The sequence below is a fragment of the Arachis hypogaea genome, chromosome 19, assembly GCF_003086295.3.
Source record: "Arachis hypogaea cultivar Tifrunner chromosome 19, arahy.Tifrunner.gnm2.J5K5, whole genome shotgun sequence".
Lineage (NCBI taxonomy): Eukaryota > Viridiplantae > Streptophyta > Magnoliopsida > Fabales > Fabaceae > Arachis > Arachis hypogaea.
Genome location: NC_092054.1, coordinates 42,823,396 through 42,847,877, shown reverse-complemented (window position 1 = coordinate 42,847,877; position 24,482 = coordinate 42,823,396). Strand labels below are relative to the sequence as shown.

Here is a 24,482-nt window from a genome sequence, read left to right as displayed (position 1 = left end):
ATTAGAAAAGGTTAAAAAAATAATTACATGACAAATTAGCAATTAAAATGAGAAATAAATTAATTTTACTTACTCTGGATCCAAATCGTTTCCAAAGATGTAAGTAGCAATGACCAGTTCTTTATAAAAAAAATTTATCTCTTTAGTTGGCCGAAATAAAAGGTCCAAACACAATAAAAACAATGTCAAACGTTAATTATTTAATCAAAGTATACACACAAAATCAGCCAGATACTTTTTTTTCATATAAAAAATAAACAATTTTTCTAATACTAGTGTTATCCTAAAATTTAAGCACACTTACATGTGGCATGTCATACCCATCCATGTTTGGATTGTAATTGTTATAGTAAAGCCATGGACGACCCGGAGAAACCTTTTTCCCAAAATACAATTCTTTTCGCAAATTCAAAAAATATGATAATTATTTTAAGCATTGTTGTTACTTATTTTTCAATACAATTCTCTCAACTAATCAGCTTTTCACCACATCAACAAATTAAATTCCCATATCAGCAATTGAAATTTAACTCCCTAGTACTAATCAGGATTCTAATCAGCCTTCAAATGTCACTAACAGGCACAATATGATGAGTAGAAAAAAATCTGGTACTCACAAGCCTAAAGCTCTCATTGGTGAAGCTCGGACCTCATATCTAGTGGGAAAGAGAGGAGAATATGAGGAGCAGATTTTATTTTATGTTTTTAAATCAATTTTTTAATTAGTTGGACCATGCAACTTTAAAAACTATAATATGGTTCAATACATGAAATACAATTAAAATAAAATTAGACAACATTAAAAAATAAACAACATGGTGATCCATATCACTAGCTTGGCTGATGTGTCCTTCACCAACTTCCCAATATGCAGCGTTGTCTTATGGTTGTATGTTAGTATGTATAACAGGGTAATAGAGTAAGACATTTACAAAGTTCTTAAAAGCTATTCATTATTTAAACATGATTAACAATATGGATTGGGATATATTTTGCTAGGAAGAAAAGATTAAGTTTTCCAACAGGAATTGACACCATTATCTACTTTTAAATCATAGGTCTGGCTTGAAATAAGTTATATTTGACAATACTATTCCTGTATTAATTGCACATAAAGGGGAACATTCGATGTATACTATCAAGGGTTGTTTTTTATTTGTGAGTTAGGTTTCGAAGGGAAGGAAATGGATGACTCTTTCAGGGTACTCATTGCAAACTTAGTAACTTACCCAATGATTTTTTATTGTTATTATTATTTGAAGAGACAAAAGACATACAATGTGGTTCAAAAGAAGAAATGTGGAATTGTCGATCCTACAACCAATGGAGCATTTATAGGAAGACGCACAGTAAATGCAACTTTGTGAACTATAACATCATATATTGTGTATTAATTTCATCAAATGCTATCTTAGTAGTATTTAAATTTTGTTATTTAAAAAATAAAAAACCTTAACTTCGGAGACCGGTAGTCCACGCTTTCTTCCCTTGCACCTCAGAGTCCTCTTCTTCGTGACTGGTTCGTCACCCAAACACATTGAGGAGTTGGCGTCAAGTAAGCGTTTCAAAGTGTCCGATGGTGGTGTAACAGCTAGAGCACTCTTCGAAATCTTTACACCGTCACTCTCACTTTTTGATGAGGAACTAACCATTTTCACAAACTCTGATACAACTGTTGTTATCCTATGCACAACAGCTTCGCATATCATCGTCGACAGTGCCTTGGCAACACCCTTTCCAAGCTTCAAGATGCCATAAAATAAGACGCGTTACTAAATAATAAGGTAACAACACAGCAAACATAAACATCACAAAAGACACCAAACATGTTAAAATAGGTTAAAGTTATAACATATTCTGCTTTTCTTTTTTTCCAGAACTAAGCTTAAATTATGAATTTTTTCATTTGGTATATCAAATTATATTTTTTATTACATGCATTGGTAATAGGCCATAGTTGATTAGTTGGGGCCCAAAAACTACAGATGAAAGGTGAGAAAGCCCATTTGTTGAGGAAAAAAACAAAAGAAGAAAAGGTGGCCTGAAAGGCAGATGCTGGCAAGTGATAGCTGGGAAAACTTATAAAGAAAATGCCTCCACTTAAGAACTTAATTAGAGCTGAAGGTACCAAGTGCCTTGAAACACTAAACTGATAGTTAATTAGAGTTGAAGGTATCAAGTCCTCATCCTCCAATGTTTTACTGTTCTTCCCTGCTTTAGTGAACTGAGGAATTGTCTGCTGTCAGACTACTACCAGATGCATTAGCTCAAACTTCAAACCTGGTTGTTTCAAAGCAGAGCTGAGAAACTGCATCATCAACATGGAAATCAAGAACAATGCTAAGTAGCAGTCCCAGAAGAAATACTAATCTGATAAAAGATGGGGGATATGCGAAGTAACAGTCAAATCCATCCACAATGTATTGCATGAGTTTACAACAATATACATACATACAACATAAATCATTTTATACAACTAGGGATTTCTTTGTAAATTGCAATTATAGTTATCTGATAGTAAATAGTTAGCTCAAGAAATTTCCAACTTTCATGATTGAATTTTTCCCCTCAAATAAAGTATCAAATTTGTTGAAGGACAAACCTCATAGAGGGTCATAGTTTGTTTCCATGGAGAAAATACACCTTGAAGTACAACTCCATCTGGCAACTCAATTTTTGCTGCAATAGTTTTAGGAATGGCAAAGAAGACCTTCACCTATAAGAGAGATTTTTTTTAAACAGGAAAAAAGTTTAGAGATATTTAATCTAAATAATTGGTTTGCTAGTACTTTAAATGCACCAAAGTACCCAAAGCTAATAGGAAATACAATGACAAACAACTTCATCTCTGCAAAATAACAAATAGAGAATAAAACTGAATACATTTGAAGAATGAAGGTTATTAGATATCCACTAACAACTAACAAGGTATATCCACTAACAAGTTATGTTTGTGTGAAAATTTTCTATTATAAAATGGTTCGTATTTTCATTTCTTGTGCTAATAAGGGCTTGTTGATATCTGCTGCTTCTATTACTAATTCAAACTAACTTATGCCATCCATCAGTAATTACTAGATGCAGAAGAATGACTAAATTTTCCAACCAACGGCCAGTGTCATGATTCCAATCCAAATACTTAATTAGTAATTATCTATTCACCTAAATGTAATTTCAAAATACAGAGAAGCTTCCTACAAAACTGACTATTAAAGTATTACCTGTCTGTCAATAAGCTTGGATTCAGGCTTTGCATTTATGTTGTCAGCAGAAGCTGCAGCCAAATTCTCACTTTTTGGAGATACTTTTTTCTCTAAACTTGCGTCCCAGGACACAAACAAAGGAAATGTCATATTATTTTTATATTTTATTTCACTGAAATTCTAGCGAAGTTAGGCCATGTTCAAACACAACAACAAACAATAATACATAATCAAAATCAATCACCTGAGCAGTAGGACAAGGAGCTGGTGTTGATTGTGTAGCAACAAACTGCAAAATGCCAAATATTCTAGTCTGCCCATAACTAGCAGCTCTTTGCCAATGCAAAACAGGCATATCTCCTGCTCTTATCCCCAACCAACCTCCTCCTCTTCCTTTTATTATCCCTTCTTTTCATCTCACGTGATACCAGCAACCCCATGCCCCCAGTGCAGCAATGCCATCGTCCCATTCCCACTAAGCACCACCCCAACCTGTGGCGACCCCGCCTACAAGATCCGATGTACCTCTAACACTCTCGTCTTCGACAAGCTCAACAACTCTTACCCGATCGAGTCCATAAACCCTCAGTCCCAACGTCTCATCATCTGTCCTGTGTCGCTCCTGCCGAACACGTGTGTCACCACCGATAAGGTTCACCAAGGGATCCAGCTCAACAGTACCCTCCCTTTCAACATCACAAGCTCCAATACCATTGTTTACCTCAATTGCACCCAAACGCTTCTTATGTCGCCGCTTAACTGCTCCTCCTCCAGCCTCTGCCATACCTACATCAATGCCATCGCATCCGCCTCTGTATGCAATAGTGGATCGATGTGTTGCACGTTCTGTGCCGGTGGCTCTAGTAACTCCTACCAGCTGCTTCTTTTGCCAGTGACGACAAGCTCGGGGAAGGCATGCAAGCATTGTTGTTAAACTCTCGAGTTAACTCGTAAACTCGTATGAGTTTACGAGTTTAGATATGGAAACGAGTTAACTCGGACATAGACTCTATCCTGAGTAAACTCGGCTAGACTCGGTCAAACTCGGACAAACTCGTGAGTTTAGGACCGAGTTAGTGAGTTTATGTTTTTCTTCATTTTTGCTAAAAAAAGCGCCATTTTGAAACCAAAAAAAAAATATTTTTTTTACTAGGGTTACGATAACACTCCTAAAGAATGAAAGAAAACTCACTCATCAGCATTGTTTCTCTCAAGTCTCACTTTCTCCATGTTCTGTCGCAGTCACTGTTCCCCGTCGAGCTGCCGCTGTTCACCTGTGTCTACTACCTCTGCTCTGATTTGCACCATTGTCTTTGTGAATTTTACCTATGTTGTCCTCTACTTTATATTTCTTCACATCTCCACTATCCGCAACTCCATCATGCTATCACCGTTCACGGTACGACTACTTCTCCTACAGTCCTATCTCTGTTCTGGTTTGCGCCGTTGTAAAATCCATGACTCTTTGTCGCCGTCATTTCGTGCTGCTGCTGCACCCTCATCACCACTATCTGCTGCACCCTTGTCTTCGATCTGCTGTTGTTGGGACTTTGCCCCTTCTTTTCTTTTGTATCCTCTATTTTTTGTATGCCTTTTGCCCTCTTTTTGAGCATTTGCTTCTTGATTTAGTTTTTTTTCTTTTTAAATTTTATTGCTTCTAATTTTAGCCTATTGCTTATCGTTTATGTTAGATGGCCAGATGATTCATCCATTCATGGCTGATTAGTAATTAATTATTTTGTTTAGAGTTAATTTGATTATTTGATATTGTTCAATGTTCAATTAAAGATTTAGTATTACAGATTTAGAATTTTTAATTTTTTGTGTTCTATGTTGTATTTGTATAAGAATAATTATAGAGGATTTGAATGTGTATTTTAAAATATTTGTTATAATGTATGCTACTATAATTTATAATGTGCTTTAAGATTGATATTATTAATTTTGAAGGGTTAGAATTGAGTAAATATACATTATGTATGAATTATATATATATAAACTTCATAACAGGTGAACTCGTACGAGTCTACGAGTTAACTCGCGAGTCGAGTCTAGGTCAGCTCCACGAGTTTACTTAGACTCGCGAGTTCGACAACTTTGCATGCAAGTGCGACTGAGTGCGAGACGGTGATGACTAACAAGATGGTGACGATTGATGACACAGAGAGCGACGAGGACCTTAAGTGCTTGACCGAAAACAAGAGAGGGAGAGAGCTTGAGATTGAGCCAGTGAGAAAAGAGATGAAAGCTCGAGCTTCAGTAAGAAAAGGGAGAGGAAAGAGACGTTATGGCTAAGCTTTTTTCTTTTTCGGGTCAGCTTGAGAGATTAGTGAGAGATTGGGGTTGGATTTGGGTTTGGGCAGGGACAATGAGATAAGGTTAGATTTTTTTTCTGGAGACCTAATTGTATTTTTAAATTTTTAAGAATTTAAATGTCCGCAAAATAAAAAGTCAGGGATATATTTGTCTTTTTACCAAAAAATTTAAACATGATTCAGTTCAGATTGTGTAAATTGATCGGATCAAACCGGATCTAATAATTATAATAAGGACAATTGGGTTTATTATTGTTGCTATAATAAACTAATTTTTTTTGGTTTATTAAAAAATAAATTATTAACCGGTTCAATAAAAATATTTAATAATAATATGACACATGTAAATATCTTTAAAAATGATATTTTTAGTGTCTTTACTAGTGTATGAACCCGTGATGAGCACGGAAAAATTTATAAAAGTAAAAAAAAAATTATATGCTTCGATATTTAAAACAAAAATACAAAATAATAATTATTTTAAAAAATTTATAAAATTATTATCAAAATCAAAGTTTAACTTAAAAAAAGTGAGTAATAATTATTTTATATTTTTTAAAGTAAAATAATTATACACTGATACAGAATTTAAAATAAAATTAAAATATTTACATTAGAATACTATTTTTTCAAAGACTTCTCTATAAATAACATTGATGGTTGAATTTGCAGACATTCCTACGTGATTTATAAATAAAACTTTTAAACATCTCTTACTCTTAACTCTTGAAAGTGCCACATATAGTTGGCCATGTGTAAAAATTGGTTTGGGCAAGTACAATCCAACATGAGATAAAGTTTGTCCCTGAGACTTATTAATTGTCATGGCAAACGATACTATTATGGAAAATTGTCTTTGTTGGAATCTAACTGGGACGGTTTCATTTGTTGGTACAATATTCATTCTTGGAATCAAAGCAATATGACCAACATTGTTACCCGTTAAGACTTCACATTCTATGACATGATTTCCAAGCTTTCTAACTTGTAGCCTTATACCATTACAAAGACCACTGGATTGGTCAATATTCCTCAGTAACATCGCCGGAACACCAACCTTAAGTATTAATTTATGTGGAGGCAAACCAGAACAATTTATGCTATTCAGTAATTCAGGACTATAGAGATCTAGTTGACTCTCCATATTCCCTTCATCCATACAAATGGAATCCGAACTAAGATCTAATTTTCCCCTCTAGGAATGATAGCCATCAAATGGTTGTTGACCTCTTCAACGATGTCTAGTGTGGGAGCCAGTATAGTTCTTACTTTGAAAAAATCCATTGAGGACATGTTTTCCAAAATATTTGGATAAGAAAAATGAACCAACTCATCAAATGCCTGGTCCGAAGAAGGAATAACAATATCTCCTGGAAGACATATCTCAGATTCACCATCCATATTGTCACCTATTAGACCATCACCAACTTTCAATACCCACTCACCAAATTGCTCTGTCTCATCTTGATCTGAAGCAGTCGTCTCTATAGAGAATCTCATATTTTTTGTTAGTTTGAGCACTTGACAAAACTTCCAAAGACAAGACGAATTCATGGTTGAATGAACGATATGTTGTCTCGATCTTCGTAGAATGACAGGAAGAATTTGTCTAAAGTCTCCACCTAGTATAACCACTTTTCCTCCAAAGGGCAAATCTTTGCTATATGTTGGAGAACACCTCATGATATCACCCAAGCATTTATCAAGTGCTTCATAGCAGTACCTACTAATCATTGGAGCCCCATCCCAAATTATAAGTTTGGCTATCAACAGCAATATTGCTTGAGGGGAACTAGGTTTGATGTTACATACAGAATCCTCAGTTATATTCAGCGGTATTTTGAACCTTGAGTGTGCCGTTCTTCCATTGGGAAGAAGTAAAGATGCAATACCACTCGAAGCAACGTTTAACACTATATCACCCCTTGAGCGAATCTCAACAGACATAAGGTTCCAGAGAAATGTTTTTCCAGCACCCCCATGACCATACACAAAGAAAAATCTCCCATTCATCACAATACACAGCTGTAACAATTTTATCGAATGCATATCTCACCTCAGGTATTGCGCTGGCTAACATGTCTGAGGCATTTTTCTTTAAATCATCCTTGTTAAAGTTTAGCTTTTCCCTAATAACCCTTTCGGTTAACCAGGAAAATTCTACTTCAGTTGCTAAAGGCATAGGAAGATAGTCTTTTAAGGTTTTACCAGAGGAATGTAAGATCTTGTCTATATCCATTAAGCACAACTGCTTAATCTCATCATTTGACATTGTTAACTCTGCATTATATTAATTAATTAAGTAATATAAATTATAATAAATTATATTAATTATATTAATATTTAAATATCTAATCAAATCAATTAGTTGATATAATTAAATCAGTACAATAAATTGTATTGAATGAATTAAAACAATTAAATTGGGAAACACTCTTCGAAGTATGCCATGTCAGCTTCATCATTAAGTGCAGACATCCGATTTTTATATAATAGAATAGATAGATATTTATAATAATCACAAAAAGTGTTTACAATAAAAAATTTTAAAATTTTATAAAAATATAATATTTAGGGTTAAGTAATGAAATCGTCCCTAACGTCTTGGGTCAAAATCAAAATCGTCCCCGACCTTTTTTCGTTATTAAAATCATCCTCAACGTTAAAAAACGCTTTAAAATCATCCTTTTTACCAATTTTATTTTTTTATTACCAAACTACCCCTCATTAAAAAATTATAAAATAAAATAAATATAGTTATAAAATAAAATAAATATAAAATAAAAAAAATAAAGGAAAGAAAGGATAGATACAGAGAAGGGGGCTGGGGGTGGGGAGAGAAAGAAAGGGGGGACGAGAAAAAAGGGGAGGGGGGAGAGAAAGGGACCGCTGCACCACTGCACCGCCGCCCGCCGCCTTGCCGCCCTGCCGCACCGCACCACCACCACCTTCTTCTTCTTCTTCTTCTTCTTCTTCTCTCCTCGCCCCCGCCATCGGTCTTCATTACCGCCGCCGCTCTTCGCTGCCACTGCCGCTCTGCTCCTCGGGGAAAGGGAGAAGGGAACGCGAAGGGAGAAGAGGGGGGAGGGGGGTTTCGGGAAGAAGAGGGGGAAGGGGAAGGGTCCTCGCCGCCGCCACCGGTCTTCATGGACGCCGCCGCTCTTCGCTGCCGCTGCCACCGTTGCACCGCCGCCCTGCCACCTGTGATCCGCCATTGTTCTGCTTCTTCTTCTTCTTCTTCTGTGAACTGAATTTTTGTTGTATAATTTCTAAATTTTTTGTGAAATTTGTTATGGAATATCTATAATTTAATTTTTTGTGATTTGGCTTAAATTTGGAATTGTTGTTGCTGAATTTGTTGATTATTGTTGCTGAGTTTTGATTATTCTGATTTTTTGCTAAGTTTTGTTGCTTAAATTTGGAATTGTTGTTGCTGAATTTGGTGGTGGGTTCTGGGGGAGGGGGTTACGGGAGTGGGGTGAGGGGGTTACGGGAGGGTGAGGAGGTGAGGGGGTGAGAGAGTGGGCTGATAGGGTGAGGGAGTGAAGGGAGTCGGGAGTGGGGTGATGGGTGAGGGATGAGGGGTGGGGGTGAGGGAGTGGGCTGTGGGGGTTACGGGAGGGTGAGGGAGGGGGGAGGCGGGAGGGAGTAAGGGAGGGCGGAGGGGGTGAGGGTTGAGGGGTGGGCCAAGGGGGTTACGGGAGGGTGAGGGAGGGGGGTTACGGGAGGGAGTGAGGGAGGGCGGAGGGCGGAGGGGGTGAGGGTTGAGGGGTGGGGAGTGAGGGAGTGGGCCGAGGGGGTTACGGGAAGGTGAGGGAGGGGGGAGGCGGGAGGGAGTGAGGGAGGGCGGAGGGCGGAGGGGGGAGGGGAGGGGGGTGTTGGGGTGGGATTTGTTTTAATTTTTTAATATTATTTTTAATTATTTTTATTAATAATGAAGGGTAATATGGTAAAAAAATAAAATTGAAGTGGAAAAGGACGATTTTATAACGTTTTGTAACGTTGAGGATGATTTTAATAACCAAAAAAGGTCGGGGACGATTTTGATTTTCACCCCAGACCTTAGGGACGATTTTAGTACTTAACCCTAATATTTAATTTTGTTAGTAAAATCTTAGTTGTACTCTGTTTTAATAAATAATTATAATGAGATTAGTATTTTAGGCTGCGTTTGTTTCTAAGAACATGACAGGACAAGACACTGAGAACAGGACAGGATAAGACACTGATAGAGACACAAAATTTTGTGTTCTTGTATTCTGTTTGGTGATAAACTAGAACAAATTATGAAAATTCAATTTATTCTCATTTTTTTTCATTCAAAAAATTTGAGATGAAAAATATAACAATACAAAATATAATTATGAAAAATTAACAAGAATAATGAAAGAAAAAATAAAAAATAAGTTGTGTCCCTTGTTAGTGTCTCCGTGTCCTTCCTGTCAGGATGGACACAAAATACACTAATTCAGTGTCTCTGGACACATTGTCTCTGTCCATGTCTCCTCTGCCAAACACGATTTTGTGTCTCAGTGTCCTTGTCTTAGTGTCCTGTCTCTGTAAACAAACGCAACCTTATATAACACCCCATACAAAAAAATTAAAATTTCATACAACATTTTTTCGTTCATTTTTAATAGTTCATAAATAAAAAAAATATTTACATAATTTAAATTATTTTTGTATTAATTTTTATATACAATACCCATATCATTATAATTATTCAGAAGTTGCATGTAATTCGAACCTTATGAATTCAATTTATTACGTATTTGTCTAAATCGAATTTATTCAATTTAATTTATATATATATATATATATATATATATATATATATATTCAAATTTGATTTATTTAAATTAATTTATTTTTACATGTGGTATGATTTGTTGAAAGAGCAATAACTTATGCTGCTTCGTAGATTCTTCTATAATTTTATCTAGCATCAATAAAATTCCACTATCACTGATTTTAAAAAAAATTAAAATCTAAATTAAAACGATGGTTAAAAATAAATAAAGATGATAGATTTAATTCTTCTATAATTGTATGCGTTTTTTTTGTCTGATTTACGTTTTTATCACAATCCACAAATTTTATGTATTATAAATTAATGTTAATTCATATGTAGTATATAAATAAATTTAATTATAATAAATAACAATTTATTTATTTTATTTTAGACTTTATAAATGAGAAGACTAATTCACTAATATAATGAATTATAATTAATGTAGTATAATTAATTAAGTAATATAAATTATAATAAATTATATTAATTTTATTAATATTTAAATATCTAATCAAATCAATTAGTTGATATAATTAAATCAGTAAAATAAATTGTATTGAATGAATTAAAACAATTAAATTGGAAAAGATTCTCCGAAACATGCCACGTCAGCTTCATCATTAAGTGCAGACATCTGATTTTTATATAATAGAATAGATAGATAGAATAGATTCATATGTAGTATATAAATAAATTTAATTATAATAAATAATAATTTATTTATTTTATTTTAGACTTTATAAATCCAAAGACTAATTCACTAATATAATGAATTATAATTAATGTAGTATAATTAATTAAGTAATATAAATTATAATAAATTATATTAATTATATTAATATTTAAATATCTAATCAAATCAATTAATTGATATAATTAAATTCGTACAATAAATTGTATTGAATGAATTAAAACAATTAAATTAAAAAATACTCTCCAAAACATACCACGTCAGCTTCATCATTAAGTGCAGACATCCGATTTTTATATAATAGAATAGATAGATAGATAAATAGATTAAAGTGGTCTTTATTTCATTTAAGGTAAAACCGGGGTAACTAACAAAAAAAACTATATTATTTAACAAAAATAAATATTAAAGATTGTTATGTATATTTTTGGATATAAAGGACTAAAATGTCTTACTATAAAAACTTGAGGGACCAGGTAATTGTTCAAAATAAAAAAAAAAAAATTAATTTTTCATTTCATATTCTATTGTATCAAAATTAGGGTGGCAATGGCACCAATGGTCCCTCATCCTCTGCTCCACTGACTCGTTCTCCTGCTCTCTCCAGTCTCCACCCCGTGCTCGCCGATCCTTCCCCTGGTGCTTCCACCGACAACCGCGTCAGTTCAGGTAATTCTCTTCCCTCATCGGCTGTTCTCTCTGTTGTGCCTCGTTTCTGCTAATCTGCTGTGCTGCTTTTGTTCTATAAAGTTTGTAATTTTTTTCTTTGCAACCCGAAAAAAAAAACGAAAGAGAAGAAGCATTCTTGGCGGGGCGGGCTAGTGTGTACAGCCCATCAGTTAGACGGGGCGGCCGCCTTTCCGGCTGGATTAGACGGCCGGGGATGGCGAGCATGCCCGTTTGCAACCCAAAAAGAGTAAAGAAGCATTCTTGCGCGGGCGGGCTAGTGTTTGCAGCCGTTCAGTTAGACGGGGTGGGTTGGCCCGTCCGGGCGGGCTTAGACGGATTGGGGCGGGCGGGCATGCTGGTTTGCAACCCAAAAAGAGTAAAGAAGCATTCTTGGCGGGGCGGACTAGTGTTTGCAGCCAGTTCAGTTAGACGGGGCGCTCTGGCGGGCTTAGGCAAGTCAGGTCAGGGCGGGGCGTGGCGGGGAGGGTTAGTGTTTACAGCCCTTCTGTTAGAAGGAGCGGGCCGCCAGCCCCGCATTCTTAGGTGAGGCGGGGCGGGTGAACATGCCTGTTTGTAACCCAAAAAGAGTAAAGAAGCCCGTTCAGTCAGACGAGGCGGGCCGGCCCGCCCTGGCGGACTTAGGCGGGGCGGGCGAGCATGCCCGTTTGCAACCCTGGTCAAAATATTAGTACTTTTATGTAAAATTCTGCCTTTTTCCACACCTTCATGCTTATAAAACGTACGAGCTACTAACGCAACTGTCTTGTGCCACTGCCGATCGACTACCTCTTGCCATCGCAGCCGGAGCCGAGTTCTCTACCGACGCTTGCGCGCTGGGTTAAAAATTGGGTCTTCGAAGGAGACAACAACATGCTGCAAGTAATTTAAGGTTGTTCTGGATTAATCTTTATCATTATTTCTTTTATACAGAAACTTCTTTTCATTTCAGTGTTAGGTTACGGTTTGGGTTAATTTTCTATTTTTGACCCTTTCTCCCCCTTAAATGAGTTATTCATATCAAACAATATATTGTGTTTTCCTTCTTTTCTATTCCTTTCCCTTTTATTTTCTTTGGGAATGGAAAGATGGTGCTGTTTTGTTCTGCACTTGGACTTCATAGTGAAGAACACTTTCTTTTGGATCATGCAAAATGTGTCACTATGATTAACCTGAAATGTAAAAAGGGTGGGAAACGGGAACATACGTTTAGGGAAAGTGCAAAAGCATTAAAACAATGTTAAATGTTAAGTTTCAAAGAAAAATGTGCCAAAGAAAAATTTTAGAGGTCAGCTGTGTACTTTAACTCTTTCAGTACACAATTCTATGTTGTTTATGTGAATTGCCCACTAGCCTAAATTGATAATTATAAATTAGGATCATTGTTCATATACATTTTATTATTGCCCATCTTGCGCTTGTCAATATTATATGCTAACTAAATTCATTTTAATTAGGAAATATACACGCTTTTCAGCATTACAGTGACGCTCCCTAAACAAGTGTTGCACTGAAGTGCGCTATCTGACTCGCCCTCATCCCGGAATACTTTGAGCTTTCAAACAATCGGTGCTTGCAAAAATGCAATATTGCAATTTCACCCCTATTTCTCCGTGACCAGCTCCTTCATCATCTTTGCTGCTACTTCTGAAACCGACATCTCTGGAGGAGTCTGAGGTATTTCTCTCACTCTTCTGCTTAATAAAGAAAGCTCTTTGAATATGCCGTATGTGAACTCCCTCGAATTGGTACAAAAGTATGATGGTTCTTGGTTTGATCAAGGGGAATGATTGATAGTTCAAAGATGTAGCGTGAAGGGATTGTGAGGAAGGAATGTTTTTGTGTAATGAAGGTGTTTGATGAAATGCCTCCAAGGAATATGAGTTCTTTGAATTTTATAGTTTTCTCCTTGTTTATATTTACTAGGTTTAATTTTTGGAAAATGGAACTTTGTAAATGAAGCAAGTTCAATTGATGAATTAAATTTAATAGCATTTAAAATTCTCTCAAATTTTAAAATTCTTTATTTATGCAAACACATTTATAATGATCAGTACATCAAGGAACCATTGTTACACTTGAACCCAGATGCCGTTCTTAGGGAAAATCATGGCTACTGTTTCTTTCATTGATGTTTTTGTCCATCACTAACGTAATTTATGGTTTTTTCCCCTTATAAATGTGCTTACTAATATCATAAATGTGCATACTAGAGCATTTGGCCAACAGTTTTCTGATTGGACATGGCGGATTTTCTGACCTCTACCCACCGTGCCAAGTGGATCTTCACTCCTCAACAGTTGGTACTTGTTTCTTTCTATCATTTCTATTCATCTATGTTTCTTTTCTGGCTGTAAGGACTTCTTTGAAAAAGAAACTATAAATCATGACTCATGAGGCATAGTCTCTTATGTTCCTTCACCACTGAATGATGATTTATTTTCTGGATAAGCTCATATTATGCTTTACATGGAGATAATTTTAGATTTGTAAATTGCTGAGTAGGTTGAATTTTAATTCTTAAATGTGCAATTTACTTTTTTGTGCAATTGATGCAAAAGTTTGATGAAATTCTATTTTCTCCTGTATTATGTGTGGTTTATGGTTCAAGTATATCTGTTTTTGTCTTAGGTTGAAAAATATAGAGATGCTAGTCAGAGAGCCATACAAACTTTAGAGAAGGTATGTACACTTCTATAATGTGCTTGTGAATCCCCCCCCCCCCCCCCCTTTTTTTTTTCTTTTCTTTTTCGCTTTTGCTGTTCTTATAAAAATATTTTTAATTTGCAAACTTTTCAATCAGAAAGCATGGGGGTCTACATTTTTCATTTTTGGATGTTTGTGGTCTAATCATGCGGGGATTATTGTTTTTTGTTTTATTTTATTTCCTACATAAATAACGTTTCATTGAACAGTTTTAAGTTTATATCTGGTTAATGATGGCTATTAAATTTTCTTAATAGTGTGGAGCAACTCTGATGGAAGTAGATAGTGATGGGACAATGTCATATCCTGAACCTCAGAATTCTGCGAAGGATAATGGTAAATGTGATTTCAGGAGAATTCACTCATTCCTTTCTTAGGATGTTGATAATGCTCTGTCTTCTAATTTTCAATTGCTTTGGAAAATGCTTTGTGTTGCTCGTGATAGTTTATTTAAAATTTCTAACTGTTAAGAAGGGTATTATTTTCTGTCAGCTGAAAAGCATTCTCGGTCAAAACCTCTTAGTATTGAAGAAGAACAATCTATAAAAGTGTTTTATGAAAACAAGCTACAAGAAGTTTGTAAAAATTTCCACTTCCCTCATAAGATCCAGGTATGCAAGCTCCTCTTCAGTTTCCAGATTTTATAAACAGTCTGTGTTTATGAACTAATTTTGTAAACATTATGATATGTAGGCAACGGCCCTTATCTATTTTAAAAGGTTCTACCTGCACTGGTCAGTAATGGAACATCAGCCAAAACATATAATGTAAGGTTTGTGATTTGTCTCAGTCTATATAGGTGATAACTGGTTCAGAGTACAAAGAAATAGAGTAATATACCTAGAAAACGGTGTGCATTCATTGGTGTTCTGGATCTACAAGAGCAGAGGGTGTCCTAGAGTCCCTGAAGTTTCCTAGTTCCTTCTGCACAGTTTTTTTTTTTTGTTGAAATTCCTTTCCCTAATACCTATATCCTGTTGTCGTCAGGCGCTGTACAGCAGAGGCCCAATTTTGACTGCTCAGATTCCTATAAGATGACCTTTGGAGTTTGGACTAAAGATGAACAGTTACATATTATTTATAAGAGTTTTGCTAAATGATTAAAAAAAAAAGGTGGAAGCCTTATAAGATTTTTCATGCATTCAGTTTATTGGGAATTTAGAAGTCTTAGGCTTCAAACGAAAACCTTTCTTTTTTTTATTCTAGGGGACTTGTGCGTAAAATCCTACTTTCGTTGTAATTGTTTGATTGATTACTTGTGCAGCTCGCTGTATTACAGTTCATCCAAGCCAGGGTTGTATTTGTAAATTTTAATTGTTTTTCAAGGTTTAGTTATTTGGTTGGTTCCTGTGGTTTATTTGTAATTAGGTCCGTGATTTTGAATCGCTAAAGTTTTGTAATCAAGTCCTTGGAAGCAACCACCAAAAGAGGGAGGAAAAAATATATGTTCTTGTTATACCTTCTCCATCCCTCACCATCTCTCTTCACCCTCACCTTCATCTGACACCAGCCTCCACCCAAACCAAGCAATGTTATTATCAAGATAGAGCTGATTGCCTGGCTTTAAATCTTTGATTTTGTTTTTTAGTTAAATGTTTTTATTACATGTTAGCCTGTCAATAACTTGGACTGAATTTTTTATAGGTTGACCTGCATATATGCTGCTTGTAAGATAGAAGAAAACCATGTCTCTGCTGAGGAGCTTGGTAAAGGGATCTCACAGGATCATCAAATGATTCTCAATAATGAGATGATAGTTTATCAGGCATGGATAGGCTTAACATATCTAATCTATGTATCTTTTTATTATTATCTTAACTTTTATTCTTTGATGATATGAAATACTTGTTTTGTAGAGTTTGGAATTTGATCTTATTGTTTATGCACCATATCGTTCACTTGAAGGTTTTATGGATGATATGGAGGTATGCTTTGGTTGGTCAATGAGTGGAATTTTAAATTAAATTGTCTGTTTTTTTTACATCATATTGAATGGCATGATTTTTATAGTCTGCTATTATCATTGGATTTTACTACTGATCTTATTTTATGCTGGAATTTGTGATCAATGGCAATGATGAAAGGACTTTTGCAATGCTAGCGAGGACCAGCTTCAAATGTTGAAGGTACTACTCCTACTATCCAAAATACTGGTCTGAGATGATTTCCATATTTTTTCTTTTTTTCTTAAGGGGGAAATCATTATTTTATACATTTACTCATGCAAGAATACATTGTGATCAGTGTTTTGAAATTGTGGTTATCATGGTGCCATGGGGAAATGACGTGGCGGATTTTGGGGCCACCGCCATTACGCTATGGTGGTCCGCAATGTGAATGGCGGAAATGGGAGGCTTGGGTGTAATTTTTTCTTTTTGCATTTGATGGTTATTTTGGTCATTTAGGAAACCATAATAGCCAAGTTAGAGAGCTCAAATTCTCAGACACTAGCTTTTTAGCCTCTGGTTCCCTCACCAACCCAAAAATCTCTTCCCTCTCTGTCGGACTCCCTACCTCTTCGCATCTGGAAGAACTGCCAATAGCGTTACTGCTGTGTGCTGCGCTCCTCCTCCTCCTCCTCCTCTGTTTTCCCTCTTCGTTGTTCTCTCTGCTGCTGGAGGCGCCATCTGCTGCTCGACGAAGAAGCCGTTGCAGCATCTCGCACCGCAGCATTGCTGCTGCCAGCAGTTGGCCCTCCTCCTCCACGCTAGGTGGTTTTCATTTCCAACTTTTCCTTCCCTAGCTTTACAAAAACATTACTTTATCTTATCCTTTTTTTCTTTTCCTTTTTTTTTTGAATATTTTGGTTTTTCTGGTTTGTTCCTCTCTTCCATTCAGTTTGAAGTTCTGAACCTGTATTCTTTATCCTTTATTTCAATTTACATAGGGTCACTACTCATCATCTCTTATGTTTTTGGTGACTTAATATTGTGTTTATTTGTTGAATTTGCTGAATTAATTGATGCTTTATGAGTAGAAAGTTGCTAATATTGATAGATTTTCAGTCCATCCACCATTTCAGCCATTTCCCGCTACACCATACGCCATAATCCTATGACAGATTTTCAGAGCTACAGTTTTATCTGTTTAACTGTTGTTTTATTGAGTGAATTCCAGGATGTTGAAAATCCGAAATAACTTGCTTTTTCTCGTGATGTGTAGAGATTACAAGACACAGCTAGATTGGAAATTGATAAAATGATGCTTACAGATGCACCACTTTTATTTCCTCCTGCGCAGGTAGTCTAACAATATTATGTAACTTTCAGAACTCCGAATTGTATCTACTGTGTTGTGACACGAATTAATGAATTTCATTTTATGAAACGCTACTGATGTATTCAAATTAATTGATGTTTTGGAGAGACTGGTTAACAGAAAACAATGCTATGTTTCTCAAATATTTTGTCTACAAATAGAACAAGGCAACAAACCAAACACCCTCTACAGTTTATCGCCAATCTAGTTCCAACCTTCTAGTTCAAATTAGTTATAAACCTTTTTGCCTCCAATCTTAATATCTATATGATCGAGTCTTTTAATGCAGTTGGCTTTAGCTGCTTTGCGCAGTTCAGTTGCACTCCATCAAGTTATTGACTTTGACAGGTACCTTATCCCTTCACATTTTTTCTCTGCAAAATTTGATTCTGAGACAGAATTTGTCTTGGATATTATCTTGTAGTATTCTTTGATGAAAATTAATGTATTGGTTTATACGCTTTTCTACTACTGCAGTTATCTGAGCAGTTTATTTTCTCGTCAAAACTCCACACATACAATGTCCGAGCTTATTGAAGCACTTAACACAATTGATTCTTTGGTATTGTGTCTCATTTGAATATTTGTCACTAAGTTGAATATTTGTCATTTGAATATGGAGCCAATGTTGCTTGCATCTAAATATCCAGGTTATGAAATACAAATTTCCTTCAGATAAAGAATTGAAGCATATCAATAGGAAACTGAAGTCTTGTTGGGGTCAAAGCTCTCATGACGAGTACTTCCTTAACCCTTATGTTGAATTGCAAGCTAGTCATTTACTTCTAAACCTCACTGCAAAATGTGTTTGAGATATTTCATGCTGTATAATTTTGGATTGCTTTACAGGGGAAAGAAGCGAGAGAAGAAATCAAAGCACAAGTCGAAAAAGAGCTCAAGTGAAGCACACAATGCGCCGCCTCCTGCCTAGGTTTATGTTTCCCTTCAGTCTAGCTATCCAGTTTCTGATTTTTCGATAGGGAATGGTTTTAGCTGTTTGAAAATGAAAGTTGACATGGTATTAAGGGAAGGGAAACAATGAAAAACTGACGCAGGCGTCTAGTGAGTCTGATTTTGTAATTTTTGTTGCATACGCATGTCCCTGAGTTGGGGTTCATATGCATTGTTTCAAATAATATGGTGTTTGAAATTCTTCAATTCTTAAATTCATGCTTGATGTTTAGAATCCTTCAATACTGAGGTTGCAATGTTTCACTACTAGAGATAATTGGACTTAATGATCGATTTTGTATCTTTAACATGCTGAATCATACTGGAACTTTTTGTAATGACTAAGCCGCATATGTGGTCATAAAAATTATTTTGCTGGAAATCTGAATTTCATTTAAGGGTGTTCATTGTCCAGTTCGGCCGAAGACCCGGTTTGGGTTTGATCAATTTTGGTCAAGTTTGACCTGATTTTATTATGACTTGGTCAAAATCAAAACTTAAAAAATCGACCTGGGTAAATTATTCAACTAGGTTCAGATCAGTGTTTGGGTCACCAGGTCCAGTCCGGTTGAATTCAAAATAAAAAATATAAATAAAATGTTTAGAGAACGATGAACATTTTCAAGGTATGTTTTGTTTGAAAATAAAATTATGGAATTCAAGTAAGTTTCTATCTTATTTGAAAATTATAATCATTTTAATTTTAGTTTAGCTTATGTATGTTGTCTTGATATATATATATATATATATATATATATATATATATATATATATATATATATATATATATAATTTTAGTAAACAATTTTTATTTAGTCTATTTAGTCCTTAGTCTATTTATAAAGTATAACATTTTTATCAGTCTTTTTTTATTTAATGAATAATGATATCTTCTTTATATTGCTATTTTCGATTATTCCAATTCTCCCATGAATAGCTAGAGATCCAATAAGTCCAACATTGATTCCTTCAGACGTATCAATTGGACAAATGCGTCCATAATGACTAGGATGGATATCTCGTATCCGAAAACTAGCAGTTCGCCTCGCTGCTTTAATGGTAGTTTTCACATTTTCCCTTTCTCTCGTAGTATGGGGAAGAAGTGGAGATGGGATGGGCATGTAGCTTAGAGGATTAGAGCACGTGGCTACGAACCACAGTGTCGGAGGTTCGAATCCCTCCTCGTCCTTTAGTGAAATTTAACTGTCTCAATTCCCGGGCGATTGCGCCAAAAATCCCATTATCTTAAGTTCTGGATCGAACCAATCCATGACCCAAATAGTTCATGGTAGAAAATTGAGTTATTTGGGCCCGGAGGTAGCAATATAAAGAAGATATCATTATTCATTAAATAAAAAAAAAGACTAATAAAAATGTTCTACTTTATAAATAGACTAAGTACTAAATAGACTAAGTAGAAATTGTTTACTAAAAAAGTCGCATTCTACAAAAAAATCAAAGAAAAAATGAAGTAAATAGAATATTCAAGAGGCCTGTAAAGATCAAGATAAAGACGAGTGCGCCGACTTGAGATTTTGGCATTATAACCCTACACAGATCAATTTAAGGATTTATATATTTTTCTTATCTTCAAATAAGATTTGGAATAATAGGATTAAATTAAGAAGTTTAAAATTTTTTATTATTTAACATATCCGTTTCTGTTACAACCAGTATTGGGTTTTTCTGTTTGAGCCGTACGAGATAAAATTCTCATATACGGTTCTCAGAAGGGGAGTTCCTTTGGTTTACCTATCTCAATGAAGTCTATGATTGGTTCGAAGAACGTCTTAAGATTCAGGCGATTGCCATAATGCCAGAGGAATCATTACCGCAGGGCATAGAGGGGGAGGTCATAAGCATCTATACCGTAAAATCGATTTTCGCCGGAATGAAAAAGACATATATGGTAGAATCGTAACCATAGAATACGACCCTAATCGAAATGCATACATCTGTCTCATACATTATGGGGATGGTGAGAAAAGATATATTTAACACCCCAGAGGGGCTATAATTGGAGATACTATTGTTTCTGGTACAGAAGTTCCTATTAAAATGGGAAATGCCCTACCTTTGAGTGCGGTTTGAACTATTGATTTACGTAATTGGAAGCAACTAATTAGGTTTACGGCGAAACCTAGAAATCGATCACTGATCCAATTTGAGTACCTCCACAGGATAGACCTCAACAGAAAACTGAAGAGTAACGGCAGCAAGTGATTGAGTTCAGTAGTTCCTCATATAAAATTATTGACTCTAGAGATATAGTAATATGGAGAAGACGTCATGTCATTCAAAATAAAGATTTAAAAAAATGTGATTCATATGAAAAAACTAGATCAATTCCTTACAAAAACCAACAATTAGGCTCATTAAAAAAAAACACACAATATGAATATGATCTTTTTTCATATCAATCCATTAAAGATAAGAAAGACTCATATATTTCTAGATATGAATCATCATTCCAAGCAAATAAAAAAGAATTTCTTTCTTATAATTACAAAACATGTAAACAAAAACGATTTGATCCAACGAGCGATAGATAGGACCTATCCAATTTTTACAGTACGATGGTTGGCTGTTCACGGACTAGCAGTACCCACTGTTTCTTTTTTGGGATCAATATCAGCAATGCAATTCATCCAACGATAAACCTAATCTGAATTATAGAGCTACGACACAATCAAACCCAAACGAACAAAATGTAGAATTGAATCGTACCAGTCTCTACTAGGGGTTATTACTCATTTTTGTACTTGCTGATTTATTTTCAAATTATTTCTTCAATTAATAGAAGAAAGGGAATAAATACGTATACGTATTCGGAATTTTCTTATCCCATTCGGAGTACGTTAAACAATTGAATTGTTTGGATGGTACAAACTAGAGTACTAACTCCGATTTATTATTTTATTATTTCTATTTAATTAACTGATCAACTTACTTTGCTTTGTTATCAAGCAAAATAGGCGCAAGGAAAGAGCAACAGACCGGACCAACCCACAAAAACAAAACGGTCCCTCCGTAACCAGTCATCCATAATATCAAATAAATCATTTTCATCTTTGGTAAATTTACCAAGAGCTATAGTCATAGTGATCCTCCTATTCAACTACTTCAACCATTTCCAAACACCTCCTAGCATTTTGGGGATGGGACCTTGGAGGCTTTTCTCATTTATATAATGATTTTTTTTTTCTGGTAGATTTCCCTTCTTTTCTAATGAGTTTCAGATATAAAAATCATTTATTGCTCTATGGATACCTAGGTTAAATTGAATCCATGAACTTAATTTTTGTGCTTATCCTAATTGTTGGTTCAGTTTATGCATGGCGAAAAGGGGCATTAGAATGGTCTTAATTCTTGAATATTTAGATAAAAAAAAATATTTAGACAGTTATGAATTCCATTGAGTTTCCCTTACTTGATCGAACAACCCAAAATTCAGTTATTTCAACTACATTAAATGATCTTTCAAATTGGTCAAGACTATCCAGTTTATGGCCGCTTCTCTATGGTACCAGTTGTTGCTTCATTGAATTTGCTTCATTAATAGGATCACGATTCGACTTTGATCGTTATGGACTGGTACCGCGATCTAGTCCTAGGCAGGCAGACCTTATTTTAACAGCGGGCACAGTAACTATGAAAATGGCTCCTTCTTTAGTTAGATTATATGAGCAAATGCCCGAACCAAAATATGTTATTGCTATGGGAGCCTGTACAATTACAGGGGGTATGTTCAGTACCGATTCTTATAGTACTGTTCGGGGAGTTGATAAGCTAATTCCTATGGATGTCTATTTGCCAGGCTGTAGTTCAAGTCACACACTCCCATAATCCGTTTTTTCTTCGGAGAATCCCTCTCAACTATTCGTGTATGTCAAATAAAAAAATAAGACGCTAATTTTGTTAAGTCTTAAGTTGCAGGGAAATATCCAAATACATGTCTTATTTTTTTAATAATCCATATTTGTAGCAATGAAATACTTTTGTTCCTCCCCAAAATAAAAAATGATTGATTAGAAATATCTAGGATCCATATTCTCTATAAAGGACCGGAGATGCCTTGCTTACGTATCATTGAAAAGTGCATTAACATAAATACAGCAGTAAGAAGAGGTAATACAAAAGTATGAAGAATGCGACCTATTATGGGACATACAATGCATTACAGACGTATGATCATTACGCTTCAACCGGGTTATTCTATTCCACCTCTTAGAAAGAAATGAATTTAAATCAAAATACTTAATAGCATGGCGATACATTTATACAAAACTTCTACCCCGAGCACACGCAATGGAGCCGTAGACAGTCAAGTCAAATCCAATCCACGAAATAATTTGATCTATGGATAACATCGTTGTGGTAAAGGCCGTAATGCCAGAGGAATCATTACCGCAGGGCATAGAGGGGGAGGTCATAAGCGTCTATACCGTAAAATCGATTTTCGCCAGAATGAAAAAGACATATATGGTAGAATCGTAACCATAGAATACGACCCTAATCGAAATGCATACATCTGTCTCATAATCTATGGGGATGGTGAGAAAAGATATATTTTACACCCCGCCCCTATCAACATAGGAACTGGAAGCGGAATGAAAGGTATGATCTCTAAAGATTGATGTGTATATTCCATAAAAAAGAATAAAAGATAAAATATTTTTTTTTCGTAATGAGTTTTGTTTCTTATTCGTCGGTTTTATCTCTTTTGTAAAGGCTTCAGTTAATAAAAAAAAGAGTGAACATATAAATAAAATTATTTAAATCTTTGCACAATACTTCTAATATCTTCGAATATTTCAAAGTAGTAAAAAAGGGGGGTCTTCTTCGCCCTCCACCTAAGCCGCGCAGAAAAATCTCAAAGCCAATCCCAGGGAACAGTGAAGCTTCATAGGGTCTTTCTGTCCAGGTGGAGGTAGTCCGCATCTTCACAGACATGTCTATTTCACCGAGCCTCTCTCCGAGACAGTGCCTAGATCGTTACGCCTTTCGTGCGGGTCGAAACTTACCCGACAAGAAATTTTGCTACCTTAGGACCGTTATAGTTACGGCCGCCGTTCACCGGGGCTTCGGTCACCGGCTCCCCTGTCATCAGGTCACCAACTTCCTTGAACTTCCGGCACTGGGTTGGCGTCAGCCTCCATATTTGGTAATTTTTCTTACATCCCCCCTCCCGGAGCCCAGGTATCATATATACCCCCAAAATAAAGAGCCTTGAATACTAAAAGAAAAGCACCTATGCCTAACAAGATTAAGTGAATACCAAGTATACAAATCGAACCCAACCATACATGCCCCCCAATTATATCTTCCAAATCGTCCATACTAACAATCCATCCCTCTCCTCCAAAAGGTGATTTTAGTAAACCAAATATAATACTTGGACTAAGGGTCAAGTTGGTAATTTTTCTTACATCCCCCCTCCCGGAGCCCAGGTATCATATATACCCCCAAAATAAAGAGCCTTGAATACTAGAAGAAAAGCACCTATGCCTAACAAGATTAAGTGAATACCTAAAATTGTAGTCATTTTATTTCTATCTTTCCATTCTTCGCTCAAAAAGAACGCTAAAAGAGTTTAATCATAAAAAAGAGGATTTTTTACGTAAAAAAAGAAAGATGGATTCGTGTTCACATACATAAAAATTATATAGAAACAAGAAAAATCTTGGATTACTTTTTGAAAAAGTCAAAATAAGTTTTTTTTGAGTAATAAGACTATTCCAATTACAATACTCATAAAGAGACAATCTTAATAAATGAAAAAGGGGTGGATCTTTTACCCAGTATCGAAGAGTTTGAACTAATACCGGGTATATAAGCAGTGATTTCTAATCCAGAGGTTAAGTGTACTCTGGCAACTTTACGTAAGGCAGAGTTTGGTT

General features: G+C 35.5%; 2 protein-coding genes and 1 pseudogene across 6 annotated transcripts; 2 read left to right on the top strand and 1 right to left on the bottom strand.

Annotated features, from left to right (window-relative positions):
• Nucleotides 1-6,131: 6,131 nt before the first annotated feature.
• On the bottom strand, nt 6,132-8,733 carry LOC140182253 (uncharacterized). Its single transcript, XM_072228394.1, has 5 exons — nt 8,657-8,733; nt 8,406-8,554; nt 7,656-7,798; nt 6,913-7,543; nt 6,132-6,667 (listed from the first exon to the last, which is right to left on the bottom strand). The coding sequence occupies exons 1-5, from the start codon at nt 8,731-8,733 to the stop codon at nt 6,132-6,134; spliced, it is 1,536 nt and encodes a 511-aa protein (XP_072084495.1).
• A 2,734-nt stretch (nt 8,734-11,467) lies between these two features.
• On the top strand, nt 11,468-18,825 carry LOC112779736 (cyclin-H1-1). 5 transcript variants are annotated; one of them, XM_025824072.3, is made up of 16 exons: nt 11,468-11,670; nt 12,472-12,559; nt 13,125-13,344; nt 13,881-13,970; nt 14,299-14,349; nt 14,631-14,709; nt 14,866-14,984; nt 15,067-15,140; nt 16,018-16,138; nt 16,230-16,298; nt 16,458-16,499; nt 17,536-17,613; nt 17,921-17,979; nt 18,109-18,193; nt 18,282-18,370; nt 18,481-18,825. In XM_025824072.3, the coding sequence occupies exons 4-16, from the start codon at nt 13,911-13,913 to the stop codon at nt 18,560-18,562; spliced, it is 1,008 nt and encodes a 335-aa protein (XP_025679857.1). In that variant the 5' UTR covers nt 11,468-11,670; nt 12,472-12,559; nt 13,125-13,344; nt 13,881-13,910; the 3' UTR covers nt 18,563-18,825. The 5 variants fall into 5 exon arrangements, 3 of the variants coding, with proteins under 3 accessions (XP_025679857.1, XP_025679858.1, XP_025679859.1); XM_025824073.3 differs by having other exon boundaries at nt 11,488-11,670; nt 13,145-13,344; XR_003815948.2 differs by lacking the exon at nt 18,109-18,193.
• Nucleotides 18,826-21,884: 3,059 nt separating this feature from the next.
• LOC140182252 (NAD(P)H-quinone oxidoreductase subunit K, chloroplastic-like) lies at nt 21,885-23,219 on the top strand (annotated as a pseudogene).
• Nucleotides 23,220-24,482: the final 1,263 nt, after the last annotated feature.

Excerpts from the sequence above, each read along its gene's own strand:
- LOC140182253 (XM_072228394.1), bottom strand. The coding sequence starts at position 8,733 with ATGGCGGATCACAGGTGGCAGGGCGGCGGTGCAACGGTGGCAGCGGCA. Across the intron at positions 7,799-8,405 it reads GGCGGTGCAGTGGTGCAGCG|AGTTAACAATGTCAAATGAT; the intron begins GTCCCTTTCTCT and ends AATATAATGCAG. Across the intron at positions 7,544-7,655 it reads TTTCCTGGTTAACCGAAAGG|CTGTGTATTGTGATGAATGG; the intron begins GTTATTAGGGAA and ends AAATTGTTACAG.
- LOC112779736 (XM_025824072.3), top strand. The coding sequence starts at position 13,911 with ATGGCGGATTTTCTGACCTCTACCCACCGTGCCAAGTGGATCTTCACT. Across the intron at positions 14,710-14,865 it reads GAATTCTGCGAAGGATAATG|CTGAAAAGCATTCTCGGTCA; the intron begins GTAAATGTGATT and ends ATTTTCTGTCAG. Across the intron at positions 16,299-16,457 it reads GTTTTATGGATGATATGGAG|GACTTTTGCAATGCTAGCGA; the intron begins GTATGCTTTGGT and ends CAATGATGAAAG.